Source organism: Urocitellus parryii, chromosome 1 (genome assembly GCF_045843805.1).
Source record: "Urocitellus parryii isolate mUroPar1 chromosome 1, mUroPar1.hap1, whole genome shotgun sequence".
Taxonomy (NCBI): Eukaryota; Metazoa; Chordata; class Mammalia; order Rodentia; family Sciuridae; genus Urocitellus; species Urocitellus parryii.
The window spans coordinates 173,378,589-173,396,633 of NC_135531.1; the positions used below are offsets into that span (position 1 = coordinate 173,378,589).

General features: G+C 40.6%; 1 protein-coding gene across 1 annotated transcript in view; it reads left to right on the plus strand.

Moving 5' to 3' along the window:
* The first annotated feature begins 237 nt into the window (after positions 1–237).
* The window catches only part of Nckap5 (NCK associated protein 5), a 762,699-nt gene continuing 744,891 nt past the window's right edge, over positions 238–18,045 (plus strand). Inside the window, 1 exon segment of the mRNA XM_026409429.2 lies at positions 238–306. Coding sequence (XP_026265214.2) covers positions 238–306 — 69 coding nt within the window.

Consider the following 18,045-nt stretch of genomic DNA (forward strand, 5'->3'; position numbering starts at 1 on the left):
ACTCTAACATTTGTAACCCAGAGAGATGTTTTGAGTTGAGAGATCTCAGTTCTATATTTATTTCTTGGGCCTGGGTATTTTTTTGGCTTCAACACTTGTTTCTGGTTGGAAAGCTGAAAAACAAGGATCTAAACACTGAGCGCTTGGATAGTAAAACACATGTTCCCTTTTCGCAGTGACCCTGGAAACAGACGGGGGATTCTTATAAATCACAAAGGAAAATAAATAACCTGACCCATGGAGGGAAAGAGACAACTTGAAAAAAGGGACTTTGGAAAAAGGCTGTCCCTGGATAGCAGTCTTGTGGTAAGTACTAAATATTCATTTACCACTCTATATGTTTTGGCTTAAAGTACATTATTCTTTGACTGTTATTTCCTGAACCCAGTGCTTTTGAAACATCTATTCCAGTTACCCCATTAGCAATATCCCTTGGGATTTTGTTTCATTTTTACTTTACGAACTCAAAAGCCAGCAAATTATTGGAATGTTTGTGTAGTGTCTTAATAGGCAAATGTCATAGTCTGTCAACGTTATATATAATTACATTAATTCCAGCTGAAATCGATTTTAGCTTATACAAAAACACTACTGTACCACTATGCCAAATGCCAAGCCTATATATAGCTGCTCCATCACCCATTTATCTTAACTTTGAGGCTAAGTTGAACAAGAATTCATTGCAAACTTAAATACTGAAGAATTGAGAAAGTGTCAGAGATCTTCTTGAATATAAATTAGTTCACTTATCTAAAAGCTGTCTAAGAATTTTAGTGCTGACAAACATCTTTCTTAACAAGCTGATTAGATTTGTTTACAGGTTTGAGAATCACTATAGTAAGTGTAAGAAACAGACTAAGTCACTGTTTTTGGAAGCTTGGTCACGTTTTCCCAGGTTCTGGGCTAAAGTGTAGGTCACCTGTTGTGTTCTATGAGGCATGTGAATAGAGCAAGAAATGAAATCAAGCAAGCCACTCCTTTCACTTTCATGTAACTACTAAAGCAGAAGGTTAGATTGGTACCTTCTTTTGCATATTTGATGGGGATGCTCTTTATGCATTTGTATACTCATAGCAGCTGGCCCCAAGCCTGCTGCACGAAAGTGTCCAATAAAATATTGTTGAATTGATTTATCAGTTGTACCTTTAAACTCTGCAGCTATACATCTTACTCTATTGTGTAGAGATTAGTTCTTTACCCCATAAGAGTGAACATTTCCTTTCCATAAACTGTTCATGGATGTAGATTCCTGGGAATTGAGAAAAGGATTGCATTAAGGTTTATGTGTATGTGATGTGTCAAGTTCTCTTGTTATTCAGAATCAATTTCTATGACTATGTGTGCTGTGCATTGACCAGTACACCTGTAGAGAACAAGGACTTTGGTAGTGTTTTAAGTTCTTCTCCATGTGATTGTGACCTCATCTCTTAGATCTTGCTTTCTCCAGGTAGGAAGTGGTCCAAATATGGTGTGTATGTTTGTGTCTATTTCTTTTCAACTTCTAGGAAAACCTGCAATAAAGGGATCATTTTTCAGCCTCTCCTTTGTAGAGCAACACACCAGTATGGTCTGTCTTGGGCTTAGGCAGGAACAAAGACAGCCATATGGTATCATATGAGCAACTCAGAAATGATTCCCTCAACCCAGAAATATCCTTGTCAGTTGGTCTCCAAAACCACAGATTCTTGCTTTGGGTCTCAACTTGTATGCAAATGCCCTATAAAAGCAAACATACTAAGCTATTGTCTTTAAATAATTCATAGTGGCTCTCATTAATAAAATGCTTTGGATCATTTCCAAAAGTCATCCAGATGAGCAGAACTTTGTTGAGAGAATTATCAAATAAAAGGATATAGAACATTGAATGCAAGAAGGGCTGGGCTGTGTGGAACAAGGTGGAGCAGGGGGAGATAGGTGACCATAGAGGTATTGGATGCCTGCAAGTCCCAGAAAGAGGAAATAGTATTCATGAAACTTTTGCCCACATTGCAAATTTTGCCTAGAGAAAGCTTGCATATGGGTGTAAGTAAAATCCTGCTACATTATTATTAGTGTGAGTTGAAAACTCCAAACCAAGCTTGCTTTCCTATTGGCATATGGCTCTACCTGGAGACTAGTGGTGAGCTGTGAATTGACTGTTATAGAACACTGTGAAAATGAGAACCTATTGTTTGTACCACCTGGGAATCTTAATTTTGTTAAATGTCCTTTTATCACGTTTATGAGCGTTTTTGCCTGAGTGAATTATCTTTCTTGTCTTCTTGAAGCAGACTGCTACATCTGCACATCCAGATTGGGACCATCCTGTGACTATGCATGTGAGGGTGCTTAAATGTTGTTGAACAGAATACCACTTTGGCCAAGTGACTACAAATTTTGTATTATGTTCTCTTCTTTTTTTATGATACTGCTGCTGGGATAATGAGAGCAAGAAGGTGGTGTTTGTGTTGATTCTTTGGGAGGGGGATCTGTCGAAAATGCCTTGAAAGAGCTCTGTTGTGATTGTCAGGAAGAGACCTAGACTGGGATGAAGTAAAAGTCCTTTACAGGACTGGAACATGCTCTGTGCTGAAACCATGCAGACATTAGGCAAGAAGCAGGCAGGGATGATTCCAGATTAGACTTCTGAAAATAAAATAAAATAAAGAACGTGGCATTATTCCAAGTCATATTTTTTAATTTTAATTTTATTATTTTGTTCCTTTCTATTCTCTGTTTTGAATCATAGAATGCTAAAGTGGGAATGAGTTCTATCTAGTCCTTCACCTTGTAGAAGAAATAGTTTAGGGCCCAGAGAGGCTAACTGTTTCTCCTGAAGTCATATAACTAGGATTACACCAAGAGTAGAAGGTGCATCTCCACCTGTCACTTCAGTTCTTTATCATTTATTACATATTATCCCAGGAAGAGGAGATGTCCTTTTGGGAAACTCACTAGAAGAAAGAGAAGCATATTAAATTTTTAAGTCTTGAAATTCTACTGCAATAATCATTATGACCCATATTTTTGAGAGTTAGGAGGCCCAGAGGTAATTTTGACTTGCATATTTTGCAGAAGAAAATTCCTCATAATGTCCTCCAAGAATAAGGTACTATTAAGTTCATTACACTTTTTACTTTACATAAGCAAATCATGAAGCATTGAGTTAGAAATTATAGCTCCCTTGCAACAACTTTTAAATTTTTAGGCTGGAAGAACTTCAGAATTTTAAAAAAAAAAAACCCTTAAAGTCCAGATATTGCAAAAAGCTCCTACTGAGGGAATTAAATTTGTGGTCCTTAGTCACAAATTCAGAACCTGACGGGAGAGGTTCGAGAGTGTGAGAGTGTGTTGTGTGAGGGTGTGGGTTTGGGTGTGTGCATATGTGGGTAGGTGTGTGAGAGAGCACTCACTCACATATGTGTGTGCCCTGGTACCATTCTTTGATGTTGATGATTTTTTTTTAACTTTAAAAATTACCCTTTTTAAGGAGAAAATGATAGATAAATGAAACTGAAATGGAAAATATGTTCCAGTGAGGGGGGGGGTGAAACTCAGAAAGGCCGGTGGTGACAGGTTTCCTCCACCAGCAGGCAGGAGTCAAGTAGTCTTCTATTCATGGTCAGTAGGATTTTCTCTCTGATAACAATAGAAATCACCCCAGAAATCGAAGCTTCTTCTTGACTCAAAACTGTTCAGCCCTCCTCAGGATGCCTTTTGATCAAAAAAGTCAGCAGTTCACACTGTGCTTTTTTATTTGCAAAACACATTCCCTGGCTTCATGTAGAGCTGTTTGACACTTGTAGCTGGGATAGCATTTAACTGATGAGAAGGCTGGGGACTGAATGATTTTTTTTTTTCCAGCTCACATTTCAATAGCAAACATTCTCCTTTAATTTGGGGAAAAGTACTTTTTGCTTTTAGGTACAGATGAGAGTAACAGTTCCTCGGATAGATTCCTTCTTGGTATATTCTTTCTTTCCTATTCCACCAAAGGGAGATGAAATGTGGACTGTACTAGATCCTCACTTCTGACAGCAGTACAGTTTTGATAGATGCATGGGGCAGAAATGGATTTATGTAAATCCTCCATTTCATCCTTTGGCCTCTTAACGATTTGCATCCAAATCATTACAGTAATCAGGCCCTTCCACTGCATCATAAGTAAGTGGGTCCAACAGCATCATTGAAAACCTGCTATGGGAATGTGCTGTAGAACTTCTGTTTCTCCCTCTCAATGTACTCTTCATCCTTTGCTACTCAGCCGTGCACCTCACGAACCTTGGTAGGAGGCTCCCTCGCTTCTGGCATCTTGTTAGAGTATGTCCAGAGGGAGGATCTAGCAGGTGGAGGTGTTTGCTCTCCTGCTCTCTCCCTGCCTCCTCATGCATTGCAGTGGCTGGACTCCTCTGTCTCAGGTTATAGCTTTGGTTGGGCAACCCTTTCTCACACTCCAGTTATAGTTGTAACCACAGCTCTCTGTGTTCTGTCACCTTCTCGGTCCCCATACCTCATTCAAACTTCTTCATGGGAATGGCCTTTGGATGTTGCCAATTCATCTTTTGTTGGCTTTCCACAGCCCTGACAATCTTTAGTAAATCTTCCCCTTCTTTGAATGATTGGAGCATACTACCTCTGGCTGATACAGCAAGTGCTCATAGTTTTCTGTGGCAGCTAACCTAATAAATAAGAAAAGTAAAATAACACAACATGGAGATAAACATGTGGTGCTATAAGAACAGGAGCTGAGATCACTTTGGGAGGATGTGAGAAAGTACCATGGAGGAGCTGGTGTTAGAGTCATGAATTAAAGTAATGAAAAGAATTTAGTCATTGAAGACTGGAAGAGTAAGGAAGGAAGGGGAAACCCAAGGACACTGTCCTATACTTCTGGTGACAACCTCTGTCATTATTTGTTTTGTTTTGTTTTGTTTTCTCTCAGGGAAAACTTCTTCCATACATCAAATTTAAATCCGTGCTTCCTTATCTGCAGTTATTTCCTCCCCTGTGTAAAGACTAAAAATAATTCTAAAGGAGGGATTAGAAAACTCTTGCTATAAGGTTCAGAGAGAAGTACTTCAGATTTTACAGGCCAGATGAATAGCTGCAACTACCCACTGGTGCTTTGCAACAGAGAAGCCACTACCAACCATAACTGAGTAAATGGGTGTATCAGTGTTCCAATAAAACTTTATTTATAAGGACAGAAAACTGGCTGGATTCTAAAGGATATCTGCATGCAAAAGAAAAATTAAATATTTGAAAATCTGAGTTCATGTGTTCTTTTCTGTTTTCACCATTAGAGTGTGCAATCGCTGGAGGCAAGCAGAAGAGAAGTGTCAGGCTAGTATGCAAAGGAACAAATGCCCAAGTGGCAAGAAGCAGGGTGCCAGGAAAATATTTTAGAAAATATATTCAAAATATTTAGAGAATATCGACAGAGTATGTTCAAACTCACTGAGACTTTTTCTAAATGCAAAATTGGGATGTTACTGGTGATACTCACTGCATCTAGGGAGCTCTAATTATAGTATTTGTCACTTAATGATGTGGGTGGGTTCTAGGAATATTCTGGGTGGTTTCATCATTGTGTAAACCTCATAGAGAGTACCTACACCAACCTAGATGGTGCAGGTCCATCTTTGGAAATGACCACTTGGTATAATTAAAAAATGCAGTAAATATGGTGTGTGTGAGGCTGCTACTGCTATAACACAGAATACTGGTTTATGTTTTCTTAGAAGGAGTGCATTCTAAAAATAATGATTAAAAATATGGAATAGTAAATACAAAAACCATAATAGTCATCAATTATTACTTTCAAGTATTATGTGCTATAAATAATTTTATGTACTGTACTTTTTTATGTGATTGGCAGCATAGTGGGTTTGTTCATGTCAGCATCACTGTACACATATGAGTGTTGTATTGCATTGGGACAGTAGAATGGCTCTGATGTCACTAGGTGATAGGAATTTTTCAGTGCCATTAAAATCTTTGAGGATCATGGTGGCATATGCACTCCGTCACTGATCAAAATATCAGTATGTGCTACAAGATTGTACTAAGAACAAAAGTCTCCGGTTCGCAGTGCTTTCAGGCATGACTGAAGTTTTCTTGACTCTCAAGTTGTCCCATAGGACTTCCCCTCACTGTGGGGATGCTGTACAGAGCTCAAAATGCCTGGCTTCTATTGAAGGCTCCTACCTACTCCAGTTGGAGTTCCCTTGAACACTTCTACTGATGAAAGAATATAAAAACTGTTTACGCAGTGCCTCTGCCATTTGGAAAATGCCAACTTGTCCTTAAGGAAGCCTGACCTTTCTTCTCTGGCATCCAGATTGCTTTGAGATTTCCCAAATGAGCAGTGAGTAGGGGAGGGTCAGAGAAGAAATGAGCAGGAGCTTTTTATTCACCCAATTGCTTCATGCCCTTAGTAGAACTATTGTCTCAACTGTCTCCTAGCTATACTAAGAAGACAGTAACCATGGCCTAGAGCTAGTTGTCAAAAGGTATGTTGATGTCTGAAGATCTGGCTGAGGACATTCTCAGGAATAAGCAACAGGTGGAGAATAGTCCAGCTTTGGAATGGGCTAGTAACCTTCTGGTGGGTTCCCAAAATGCTGGGGAAGTACCCTACCTACCTGTCTCTCAGCAGTGCAGGATCTCTGGGTGATGTGGATAAATACAGGCACATATGGATTAGAAGAAGTTGGGAGAGGCTGGGCCAGGAGGGTACTATCCACAAGAGCTAGTTCTTGGAGTCTTGAGGAAGCTCTTGAAGATTAGGAGGGGATCAGAACCCAAGAAAGACAGTGCTGAGAGGGAGGTTGGAGATTTGCAGCAACACTGGTGCTAGAGGCAGAGTCTAAGTGGAGGAGGACCAGATGAAGGACAGCAGAACAAGAGGTCCAACTAGAGGACACAGGACATATCTGCAGTGAGGGCTGACAGAGTCTAACATCAAAGCCACTTTAGCAGACAGGTGTGCATGCCCAGCTAGTGAATCATGCATGGAGTCTAGATCAGAATGGCCTCCCTCCTTCAGTAATAATAGCTGAAATTTATTTATTGAGGATTAATACTTGCCAAGAACTTTCCTTTGTGCTTTATATGGAAACTTAAAAAAATATTGCAACAACCCTTTAAGGTAAGAACTCTAATTATCCCTATTTTACAGACAAGAAATTGATAGTTTAGCATTTTACTCAACTTCTTAAGGCCATTAAACTGGTGAGTGATAGACAATTCACCTTGAATCTGGATCCTTCTAGACTATACTCTTGCAGAATACACATTTTGGACATGAGCTCCTCCAAGGTGTTTCCCAATTTTAAAGAATCCCAGCTGCCGCAAATGGGTTAGAAGTTTCCATGGCTATTAAGCACATCTGCTAAACCTATGGGCACTGATACAGGGGATAGGCTTGATTTCAACAAAACAATTGTGAAAAGGGAGTAATTGAAGGGGCAAGAGTTAGAAGAAAAAAGAAATGTGTTCAAACACGGGGGTAGACATGTTTTCTGATCTAGGGATTTTTCTGAATAACCAAGTTTTTGAACCAATTCCAACTATAGAAAAATATATGTCTTTACTTGGTACGGACTGAGTGTGATATGTACATGTACGAGGTGGGATTATGGACAAGAATGGGGGCAGAGTAAGGTGAAGATGGAAAGTGATGGGCCACATTCAACATGTAGCTGCCTCCAGAATGCAACAGGGGTTCTATTTTGAGGGATGATCCTGTCAAATGGCTGCATATTCTTTAGTCTGGGATGCTGACAGATGGAGGTAGGTGGAGAACTAACAGAATTTCCCATAAGCTATTGTGTGCCCACCACTGGTAATTTGTGCCTCATCTGGTGTTGTCCAATGGAGGATTTTCCTTCACTGTGGTTTATGCTCACTCTAACTCTTCCTTCCTTCTTTCTCTATTCTTATCATTGATAATAAGGGAGACTGACACAGTAACCACAACTTCTAAAGTTCCCATGAAAACGTCCTTTTCTGAGCTGGTCTTTGTAACTGCATTTATCCCATGGTCACATTCAGAGTTTCTTAAATCTGGATAGTATTGACATTTTGGACCTAAAATTCTTTGTCTTGAAGTTGTCCTTGCATTGTAGAATGTTTTACAGGAAACCTGGTTTCTACCTATTTGATGCCAGTCACATCCCTCTTTCAGTTATGACAAATCAAACTGTCTCCAGATATAGCCACATGTCCCTTGGGAGACAAATCCATAACGAAACTATCACTTCCCCAAAGCTATGGGCCATGTCATCTTGAGGTCTATATACCTAGAGTCTGACACATAGAAAATGCTCAGTGAAATGAACAAGTGAATGAACTTATCAGTGAGTAGTTGTTCATGAGCTAAGTACCTCTTAGTAGGGGATCCTGGATGTGGGATAAGGGGGACCTATATGGAGAAGTACTGAGTGCTGTTTGTGAAGGTTGGAGAGGGGAGATGTTGCATTGCTTTTCAATCTTGCCCAAGGATGATTCTAATGTGTGTGTAATGCTTTTGGTTTTACATAAGAGACTCTTACCTTCATATCCTTCACCATCTTGAGTACCAGGATGCTTGACAGGGGGAAATTTGTTAAAAGACTCCAAGGTTTTGAATTCTTCAGAATATTTTCTATTAGACTTCATGTTACGTACATTTGTGCATTTTTCTGGGGAACCATGCTATAGCTATCAGATTCTCAAGGATCTCTGTGAACCAAGAATGATTTTTGTGGCTCCACATTCTTTTAGTGTTTCCTTTTGCCCCTGCCCACGGATTTACATTCTTTGCTAGGGTCAGAAGTAGGAGCTCAGGTAGCCCCATCCTCTATTACCTCTACTCGGCTAAAGCAGTGAGTGTTGTCTGCCAGCATCAGATGTAGTTATGTGCATCCTTGGGGTGTCTGAGATCAGTAAACCAAACTAAGAACTGGTCACATTTTTCTGAGGCTGGCTTTGAACTCCCAATTCTCCAGTCTCAGCCTCCAGAGCCCCTGGGATTACAGGCATGCACCACCATGCCTGGCTGAACTGGTCACATTTTGTAAACCATTTGCAAATGCTGTGTTATTGACAGATGAGAAAAACGATGTTGCTTCTACATTACAAATAAGTACAAATGAGCAGAGATATTTACTTGGCATGTTCCATGCTTTCTTAGGATTCTGAGATCTGCTTGTCATTCTGTTGGTGTCTCATCATCTTTCAATAATGGGAATCATCAGATCATGAGTTTCCATGGCAACTGAGTTTTCTGCATCATCCTTTGGCAGTCCAGGATTGTTTCCATGGCGGACTCTCTAGTGCTTTGTCCATAACACCAGGTAGAGCTCTCATCGATCTTCTTAGAAGCTGGTCTTCAAACTAATAGGCTTCTGGGTTTGCTTTCTGTGTGCCTGTTTTTCCTTCTTCGAGTTTCTCTCATCAATCAGCCCAGGAATTGAGCACCTACAGGGTTAGCAACTCTGTGAAATTAGTGCTAAGAAATGCAAAACATGATTTCTGCTTTACAAAGCTTTAAAACAAAATCTGGTTGCATATACATAAATCATACTAATATCTGGGGTATACAGTGGTACAAGAAAAAAAAAAACCTTTGGTGCAAACAAAAACAAACTGAGAGGATTTAGAATGAGTAAGTTTCTCTTTTGGCAGTATTGATAGGGAGGGCTTACCCCAAGGAGGAAGACTGTCATACTCCCTTTAGAATGTTAGTCCCAATTTAATCTATGATGTACCCAAGTTCCCTGTAGGAAAAAAAATATTGAGAAAACCAGGTGCCTGGCTTACACTTGAGAAATTGCCAAGACCCTAAGCAAGCTCCACTATAATCCTATGATATAATCCCAGATTTGCTTTTGTCCCCTCCAGCCACCCGTTGCCACTCTCCTGTAAGCATTCTCTTACCCATATGTCCTGCTACAAGGCTCAAGACATCACACAGCTACATCATTTTGATTTCTGCAGCCTAACTGTCCTGCCAAATTTACCACCCTGGACTATTAGTTGGATATTATCAATTAACATTTATTAAGCATCCCTAGGGGTCATGGCCACGAGTGAGGCAGCACTTTTCATGACTTCGTGTTGCTCTGCCTTGACTCAGCCAAGCCAATATTTATGATCTTTCTGCTGTCATTTCCATCACCCTCATCTCCATCCCAATTTCAATTAATATTTCAAGAGCCAGTCCGGGAGCCGTTGTATTAGATCAGCTTCACTTAGCACCAGATGCACAGCCTGGGCTCTGTCCCTTTTGTCTACACATTTCGCAATTCTCCTCCAACGTGCAATCCCATTTGTCTGGGATGCTCTCTACAAGCCCAAACAGCAGTATTTTTTTTTCTGGATCCTTTACATTCCAGGCAGTTCCAGATGTTTCCTCCTCGTAAATTTCAGTTCCCTAACTAGGCTTAATGGATCATAATTGTCCATTTCTGAAGATGCCTCTGAGGTTTGCTTGCCTTCTGTCTTTCGGCACCTTTTGGGGTCTTAGTTTTAAGCGGTTGTCTTCAGCTTTGTAGGTTTCTTGATGCAGTTAATTCATTGATTGTTTTCATGCACATGGAAGTTTTTTTGTCGGGTAAATTCTGGGATCCATTTGTCAGGTCTGGCAGATAAGTGAGCGCAAGGACTTTTTGCAAGGAGGAGCTGTTGTCAGGGGCCCGCCATCTTTGGAGATGGAGTAGCCTTGGGGACTGGCAGTAGTCCAGCATGGGTGGGCACGGTGATGACAGCAAATTTCTTATAGGCACCAACTAGGAGGACTGGAATGAGGCTAGTTCTGTCATCCTCTCCTCAGTGGGTGACATTCCAGCTAGCCTACTGGGTATAGGGAGGAGCAATTTGAAATCCCTTATGGGTAATCGAGAGCTATTTGGGAAACTTCTGGGTCAACTTTGATAAACCCTTGGGACAGAATATCTGCTTATTTCTTGATTGGTGAGGTGCAGCATCAAGTGTCAGAGAGAGGGTTGGGAAAATAGGTCATTCTCTTAGGAGGACCTGAGTGACTTTCCACAGTTCTGTCTACAAGACCATGTGTCAACAACATGGATATTCCTTACTTGCTATATCAGTTGAGGTCCTGGAAGGGCATAGATGGAACATGTAAGCCAGGTAATGGGAATAAAGAGTCTCTTTACAAAGGGGTGGCAGGATGTAGGGGACTCAAGAAAAGAGTGCAGTCCCTGGGGCTAAAAAGTGTGGAGCCATTACCCCTAAATCTAGGAAGTGCCTATGGAACAATGTGGTTGTAAGGTGACAGTCACCTGGCAGGAAATGCCCTCTTAGATGGAGGGTTATGGCCAACAGTGTTCCCAGCAGCAGAGAATCAAGACAGATTCATTCCATCGTCTCTTCCTGTGCTCTGGTCCCCTGTGGGTGCCTCATTGGCTGAGACTAGTCAGGAATTAGAGACAAAGGGGCCCATGCAGTGCCCTGGAGCAGGATGGAAAAGGGTAGAGGGCGGATTTGGATGGATCAACAGAATGTATCCCGCACATTCATCCTATATAATAATATATACAACCACCTCCCTTTTCATAATTCTGTACTGAGAAAACACTGACCTTCATCAGATTAGTCCACGTTTAATGTATTATTTGAAGTAAGTTTCTATGCATTGTTTTCTAGTCCATTCCCTTGGACTTGTCCCAGACACTATGATGGGACACCTTCAGAATATAAGTTCCACACACCTAATTAGTTGCATGATCTTTTCTTCAAGAATAAAAATGCTTGGTATGGGCCTGTGTACCTGTTGTGTGCTGCTGGTCTATGAGGAGGGTGGTCTAGAGGGTTTGTTAGAATTCTAAATCTAACTTTGTTAGAATTCTAAATCCTTAGCTGTAACCTGAACTGAACTCTTGAGCAGATTAGCTTCTTAAACTCCCCAGACTTCTTTGTCTACTGCTGAGGACAACAACTCTTATATAAGGAGGTCATATAATATCCAAGTGAAATAATATCAAGGAATTGTTTTGAGATCTGTAGGAATCTATGCAAATGAAAGATGTTGAAATATTATGGGAGTGGTGAATTTTAGCTCATCATAATTAAGCAGCAGCAGCCTTAGAAGAAAGTTGTACTAACTGTTTACTGTGTGCAAAGCATTCATTTTAAAGGGTCTAATGGAACGGGATACCCTGAAATGTAGCGGGAAGAATATAGGTTGGCCAGGGAATTAGCCTGTATTGGATATGAATTCCAACCTGCTACGTACTCCTATGTGAGCTTGGCCATGTCACCTACCTTCTCTGTGCCTCCATTCTCATCCATAATCAGGGATGAGAGTATCTTCCTCAAAGAGCTGTTGGGAGAATTAAAGGAAAGAAGTCTTTAACACAAATACAGCACACAGCACAGTGCTTGGCATGCAGTCTTCTCTATACTGAAAATATGCAGAGCCAGCTGACGTGGCCTCTCCAGATGGTGGTTTTCTTTGTCTGCATGTGGAAGGAGGCATTCAGAAAACTTCTTGAAAAATGGTTCGATTTTCGTACGTACATATATGGTGTTAAAACAACAGCATATCAGTGATGTTATCAGCCAGCCATGTTCGCCAGGGTATTTAATACTATAGGTTGTATCAGACCGAGCCTGGGATTCCTTTCTTCTTAGTCCAATTGCTCTGTAGTGCCCCATTAATGAGCTTGTATGCCTTCTTATGTGGAGCATTATATTTTTCTGGAACTTTTGGCCTTCTGCCCCACCCCTGAAACCCAGCCAATGTCTATTTATAACAGGTAATTTTATTCCAAAGGCTTCCAGAAATGCCCATAGTCTTCTAAGCAAATGTACAATGACTTCCTATGACAAGGTCCTGCTGGGTCTTTTTGCCCCAGGCCCTGTGGAACAGGTTTGAGGGACAGGGCTGTGGAGCCCTCCTTTGTTCGTTATTCCTCCAAATGCTTTGAGCTTTGCCAACTCAGAACAGTGGGAGATGGGTTTGGGGGAAGGCACCGGGGAATATTTCCCATCTTACTCCCTCCCTTTGCTTCGACGGGGAAAGACTTGGAGGGGTCGAAGTGGAAAAAATTTTTCCACTACATAAAGAGAAGGAAAGAGGAAACAGGGTCCCAGTGGCCTCTTGCCAGGCCCCAGGAATGCGCCAACCCTGGGAATTGGCCCGTTGCCAGCCTCCTCAGAGGCTGCTGACTTGGGAAAACTGGCTCTCTGGCTGCTGCCAAGAATGCAGACAATGGGCTTTTGGACAGTTCAGCTTTTGAAAGTTTGGCTTTTGTTTTATTATTACCAAAGGTAACATTTATTGGGCACCTATGTGTGCATGCCAAAAGATAAAATGCATGATTGGAAATCAACGTAACTTAAACCAGGCAGAAGTACCAGGGCCCTTGTATAATATTTATAGCCCACATCTAATTAGGGTCTAATCCTTTGCTCGGGCACATTGCTACCTTAGACACAGTACTGAACAGCACTTGGTTCTAGAACTGAAGTCAGTTTTCAAGTGCTACGTTGAGCCATACTATGTCACCTGGAAGGATTGACGTTAGGTGAAATCAGTTTATTCAATTGTCATTTGATTGGGAAAAGAATTTGAATGAATGACACACACACACAGGTGTGTATTGACGGGGTAAAAGAGACCAAGGCCCAGCAGTTGATTCAAGAAAGAGTAGTCCTGGTTTATGTAGAATACTATATTTTGGAATGGAAAGAAAGGGGCCAATTACACACTGCCCTTGATGTGTCATGAAAGTGTTATAGGACACATAAAAGACCTTACAGTATTCTGTGTGTGTGTTTTTAATTTTTGTCTAAATAAGCAGTATTGATAATAACAATACAACTAATTTTAGAGTAGGATGCTGGACTTAGATATTTAATTGTGTTAGCTCTCTTAATTTTCACAATAATTCTTATATAAGGAGGTGATATAATATTCCACTGTACTGATGAAGAAACTGAAGCTCAAATATTAAATAACTTGACCAAGCTCATGTGGCTAGTAAATACCAATATCTGTCTTCCCACAAAGCTTCTGTTTCCGGTACTATGCACACATCCCTTGAGCACTTTTCAAAGCTGAGAAGAGTTTCCTGGCTTCCCTTTCCTGTGCTACTCCCAGGATCCCGTCTTCCATAAGGTTCAGTGTCATAGTTTCAATAGTCATTTTACAATGACTCTTCTCAAACGAGGTCCCCTCTGCTTGGAGCAGCCTGCTGTCTCTTCCTCTGTACCATGAGGAGATCCCACGAGAAGGTAGAGTCCCCTGAGGACATCCCAGGAAGAGGTTCAGGCCTTCCCCCTTTTCAATTCAGGCCCTCACACCTCGTTTTGAGAAAGATCTATGTGTGTGAATCCAGATGTGTACAAAAGATACAGCAAGGGTTGCTTTGCTTTTCTCTTTCCAGAAAGATTGCTCACATAACAAAAAAACTCAACGAAAGATTTCTTTAAATAGCTTTAATGCATTTTAAATTGTCTTTAATTTTCAAAAAATTCAATTTGCACTAGTAGTTTCCCATGGAGCTAAACCTCTAACTTCAAGCCCTTTTTCTCTGGATGGAAAACAGATCACAGATGGTATTTGGGGTTTAAGCACTTTCCCTGAGAGCCCTGAAGGGCCTGGAGAGCCTGCCATTGTGCAGAGAAGTTTTCATTCAAGGGAAGAGGAGGATAGTCACAGCCAGGGCTCCCAGGCTGCAGATCCTCTCTGACAGCGTGTCACTCCTTCACAGTTATGATGGGGCTGATTGACAGATAAAGGTCGACTATACAGTTAATCCAGAGTAACTCAGACCTCTTTATAACCCTCCTCATGTCTGTAAAGGAGTTTTCTGTTATATAGGTCTATAAAATTTTTTCCCTCCTTGCAAATTATATCCATCAATCATTTATTTTTACACATACTCTGGAACCCAACCTTCTGAATAAAGGAAAGAGAAAGCAGAAAGGGAAGAAATTAACTTAGTCTATATTATGAGACATTGGAGATATGCCAGGCACCTTGATCCATTATAATGGATCCTTCTCTCAACAAATATTTATTTTGCTCTGATATTTTCAGAATTTTGTGTTGAACAAGACAGATGATGTCTTTCTTTCATGGAGCTTACATTCAAATAATTTTCCCACCAAGATGTGAAGCATCTATCATGATTCCCATTTTAAAGATGTAGAAACTGAGACTCAGAAATATATTCCTGACTTTTTCCAAATCACAAATTGATAAGAGTTGGTACCAACTTGACACTAAAGCTTATATCTGACTGTGAGCCTATTTCTTGTTTTTTTTTCTGTACCCTGTATTATTTGTAATATTCAATTAAGGATTCTCTCTCTCTCTCTCTCTCTCTCTCTCTCTCTCTCTCTCTCTCTCTCTCTCTCTCTCTCCTTCTCCAGTACTTGTTTTATGTGAGGAATTGACTAGGCTGAGTCCTAATATAGTATAAGGAGGAAGATAGTTTGCTTTCCTGTGTGGTTACCAGCTCTCAGTGGAAAATTAGCAAATTAATTACTGAATGTACACTGGGTGTTCAAAGTCCTCTGGACGAAGATAACTCAGCTAAAAGTTGCCACCCCTATTGATAAGCATGAGACTGCAAGAACCTTTAGAAAGGAAAATGAAACCAACTTGTAGAAACCAGGTATAGTGTTTACCATCATAAGATAGGACCCAGCTCTACCACTGAGAAGCTGCATGTGCCCTGCATATTATTAAACATTTAATGGCCTTCTGTTTTATCCTGAACTTGTACAAGGATCAAGTAACACAAGAGCATATATAAAATAATTTGAGAGAGTTATGCTCTAGAACAGTGACAACTGATAAATCAAGAAGCAAAGTTGGGAAGAGGGGAGTAATTTGTTTATAGCAATATCTCCAGAGCTTGGGAGAAATGAGCATGCAAAAATAGTCCTTGAAGGACTGAGTAAAATAATACAACAGGCACTATAATCAAACAAAAACTAAGCATTGTTGATGATAGGACAGGTTTCGTTCCTTTTACATATCTTTTGCCACCAAGTAAAGCTTTTATCTAGTGATCCATGCACATTCTTGAGGTGGCCCACCCCAAGAGCTGACAGTTCTTCTCTCCACTCCCAGGTAACCAGGCAGCAGGCTTACCTGTCTGAGTTGGTCTAAAATCACACAGATATCTGTCATCATGAAAGTGAGGAAAAGGGGCCATCTTTCATCTAGGACCCCACCTTGCCTCGTGTAAAACCTCTTCATTATTTCCGAGCATTCTTGGAAGCTTACCATTCATTCATTCATCATTTGTCAAATTGTCATTGGGCATCTTATGTCCAAGTCACTGTGCTCCTATTAAAATCTTTTCCAAATATTGCTTTTCTCTAAAATTATAGCATTTTTTCCTTAAAATTTCTACAATGATTCCTTCAGAGCTCTGGTAAGTGCACCTAGAGTGGACGCTACAGGCTCTAAGCACAGGCTGTGAGACCAAATGCAGGAGTTCTGAACTGAGTTTGTGTGCATATCAAGGGTATAATGTGGATGTGGACATGAACAGAAAAGGGAACGGAAGACTGACTGGGTCTTGAGACTAGAATCACTTTCTAGGGACAGGCAGTGACTCTTTGGCTCAAAAGAAGAAGAGAGAGAAATGATGAAACACCACCACTAAACATACACACACACACACACACACACACACACACATATACACAATGTGGAGGGCTGCCTTTTATCACATGGATCTACTGTCCTCTCTGCATTCAAAGTCCTCAGAAATCAGCCAGCATGTATTTGGTGGCCCAGCATGAGAAAGAACCCATAATCCATGGTGACTGAATGGATATAAGAGTAAGCAAAGGTATTGATAGCAGCACATCATCCCCCAAGCATTGCATTTCTGGCTCATCTCTAAAACTGGATAAACCCAGTCTACATGAGAAGGATGTGTATAAAGCAGAGGAAGATACTTGCAAACAGACCAGACAGAGCCCTCATGGAGTTCTGAAATATTGAAGAAACTCAGAGCTGGACATCACAGCAGTTGTCTGTCACTGAAAGTCAGCACAAGTCAGGGAGATAAATGGGCATCAAAAATCCAGGTGCCTTAATACTCCCAAGAAGCAAAGACAGCATGTTGAGTATCTCATGTTAATGCCACCTCCCTTTTGAATTTTATGGTTAGTGTCTCTTTTTGGATATTCCCAGGAGGACTAGAAAATGGCAAGGTGCCATGTGGTGCTATTTCTTGAGACTAATTGTCTGAGAGAATTCCTGGAAAATTGAATAGAGTTGGGTTTCTCACTTGAATGAGATTCACCATCATCCGTGACAATGTACAAATTGATCCCTTAGAAAAGTTAATAGCCTAGCCATTATTAATATTAACCAGTTAGATCTGAGCAGTAGGAATAATCAAATCAGGATTCCTGTGTCTATATTCTTTGTACACATACCTAACACATCAACTAAATAAATGAATAAGCACAACTTTAGTTCTGAGTATATGACTATGTAATCTCTATTCATATTCTATAAATGGACAAAATTAGTAAAGTCAAATTTGCTGCAGTCTTGAGAACTTGTCTGTGTGATGTATGTTCTAATACTTCTTAGGTGAGATTTGTAAGTAATTTATTTTTATCTCTCAGTTACTAAACTTCCTTAGACGGCGTCAAGAAGAGTTCTTTAATAACTCATTGTTACAGTTACACTTGGTGGACTCATTGTAATCATTGGGTTTTGACTCTGTCAACTTACTAAGATTATGGGCTGCTACAGGACAAGATATTTGTAATCATCCTATGTATGTTCCCAATGTACAATACAATGCCCAGCACACTATGGGACTCAGTAAATAGTTAAGCATGTCTATGTCTGTGGGCTCCACACTTCTGCTCTCAGCTCTGTCAGTAATGGGCTGGGTCACTCAAGACAAGTCTCACTTCTCATCTTCGGCTTTACCTTTAAAGCTTCAGCTTTACCTTTTTTTTTTAAATCCGTGTGATCAGAAAAAGGGACCCAGTGATCTGTCAAGCTCCTTGTACCTGAGTGATTCTGCGATATTGAACGCGTAGCACAAGAGGAGGTACTACATGGAAAAATCA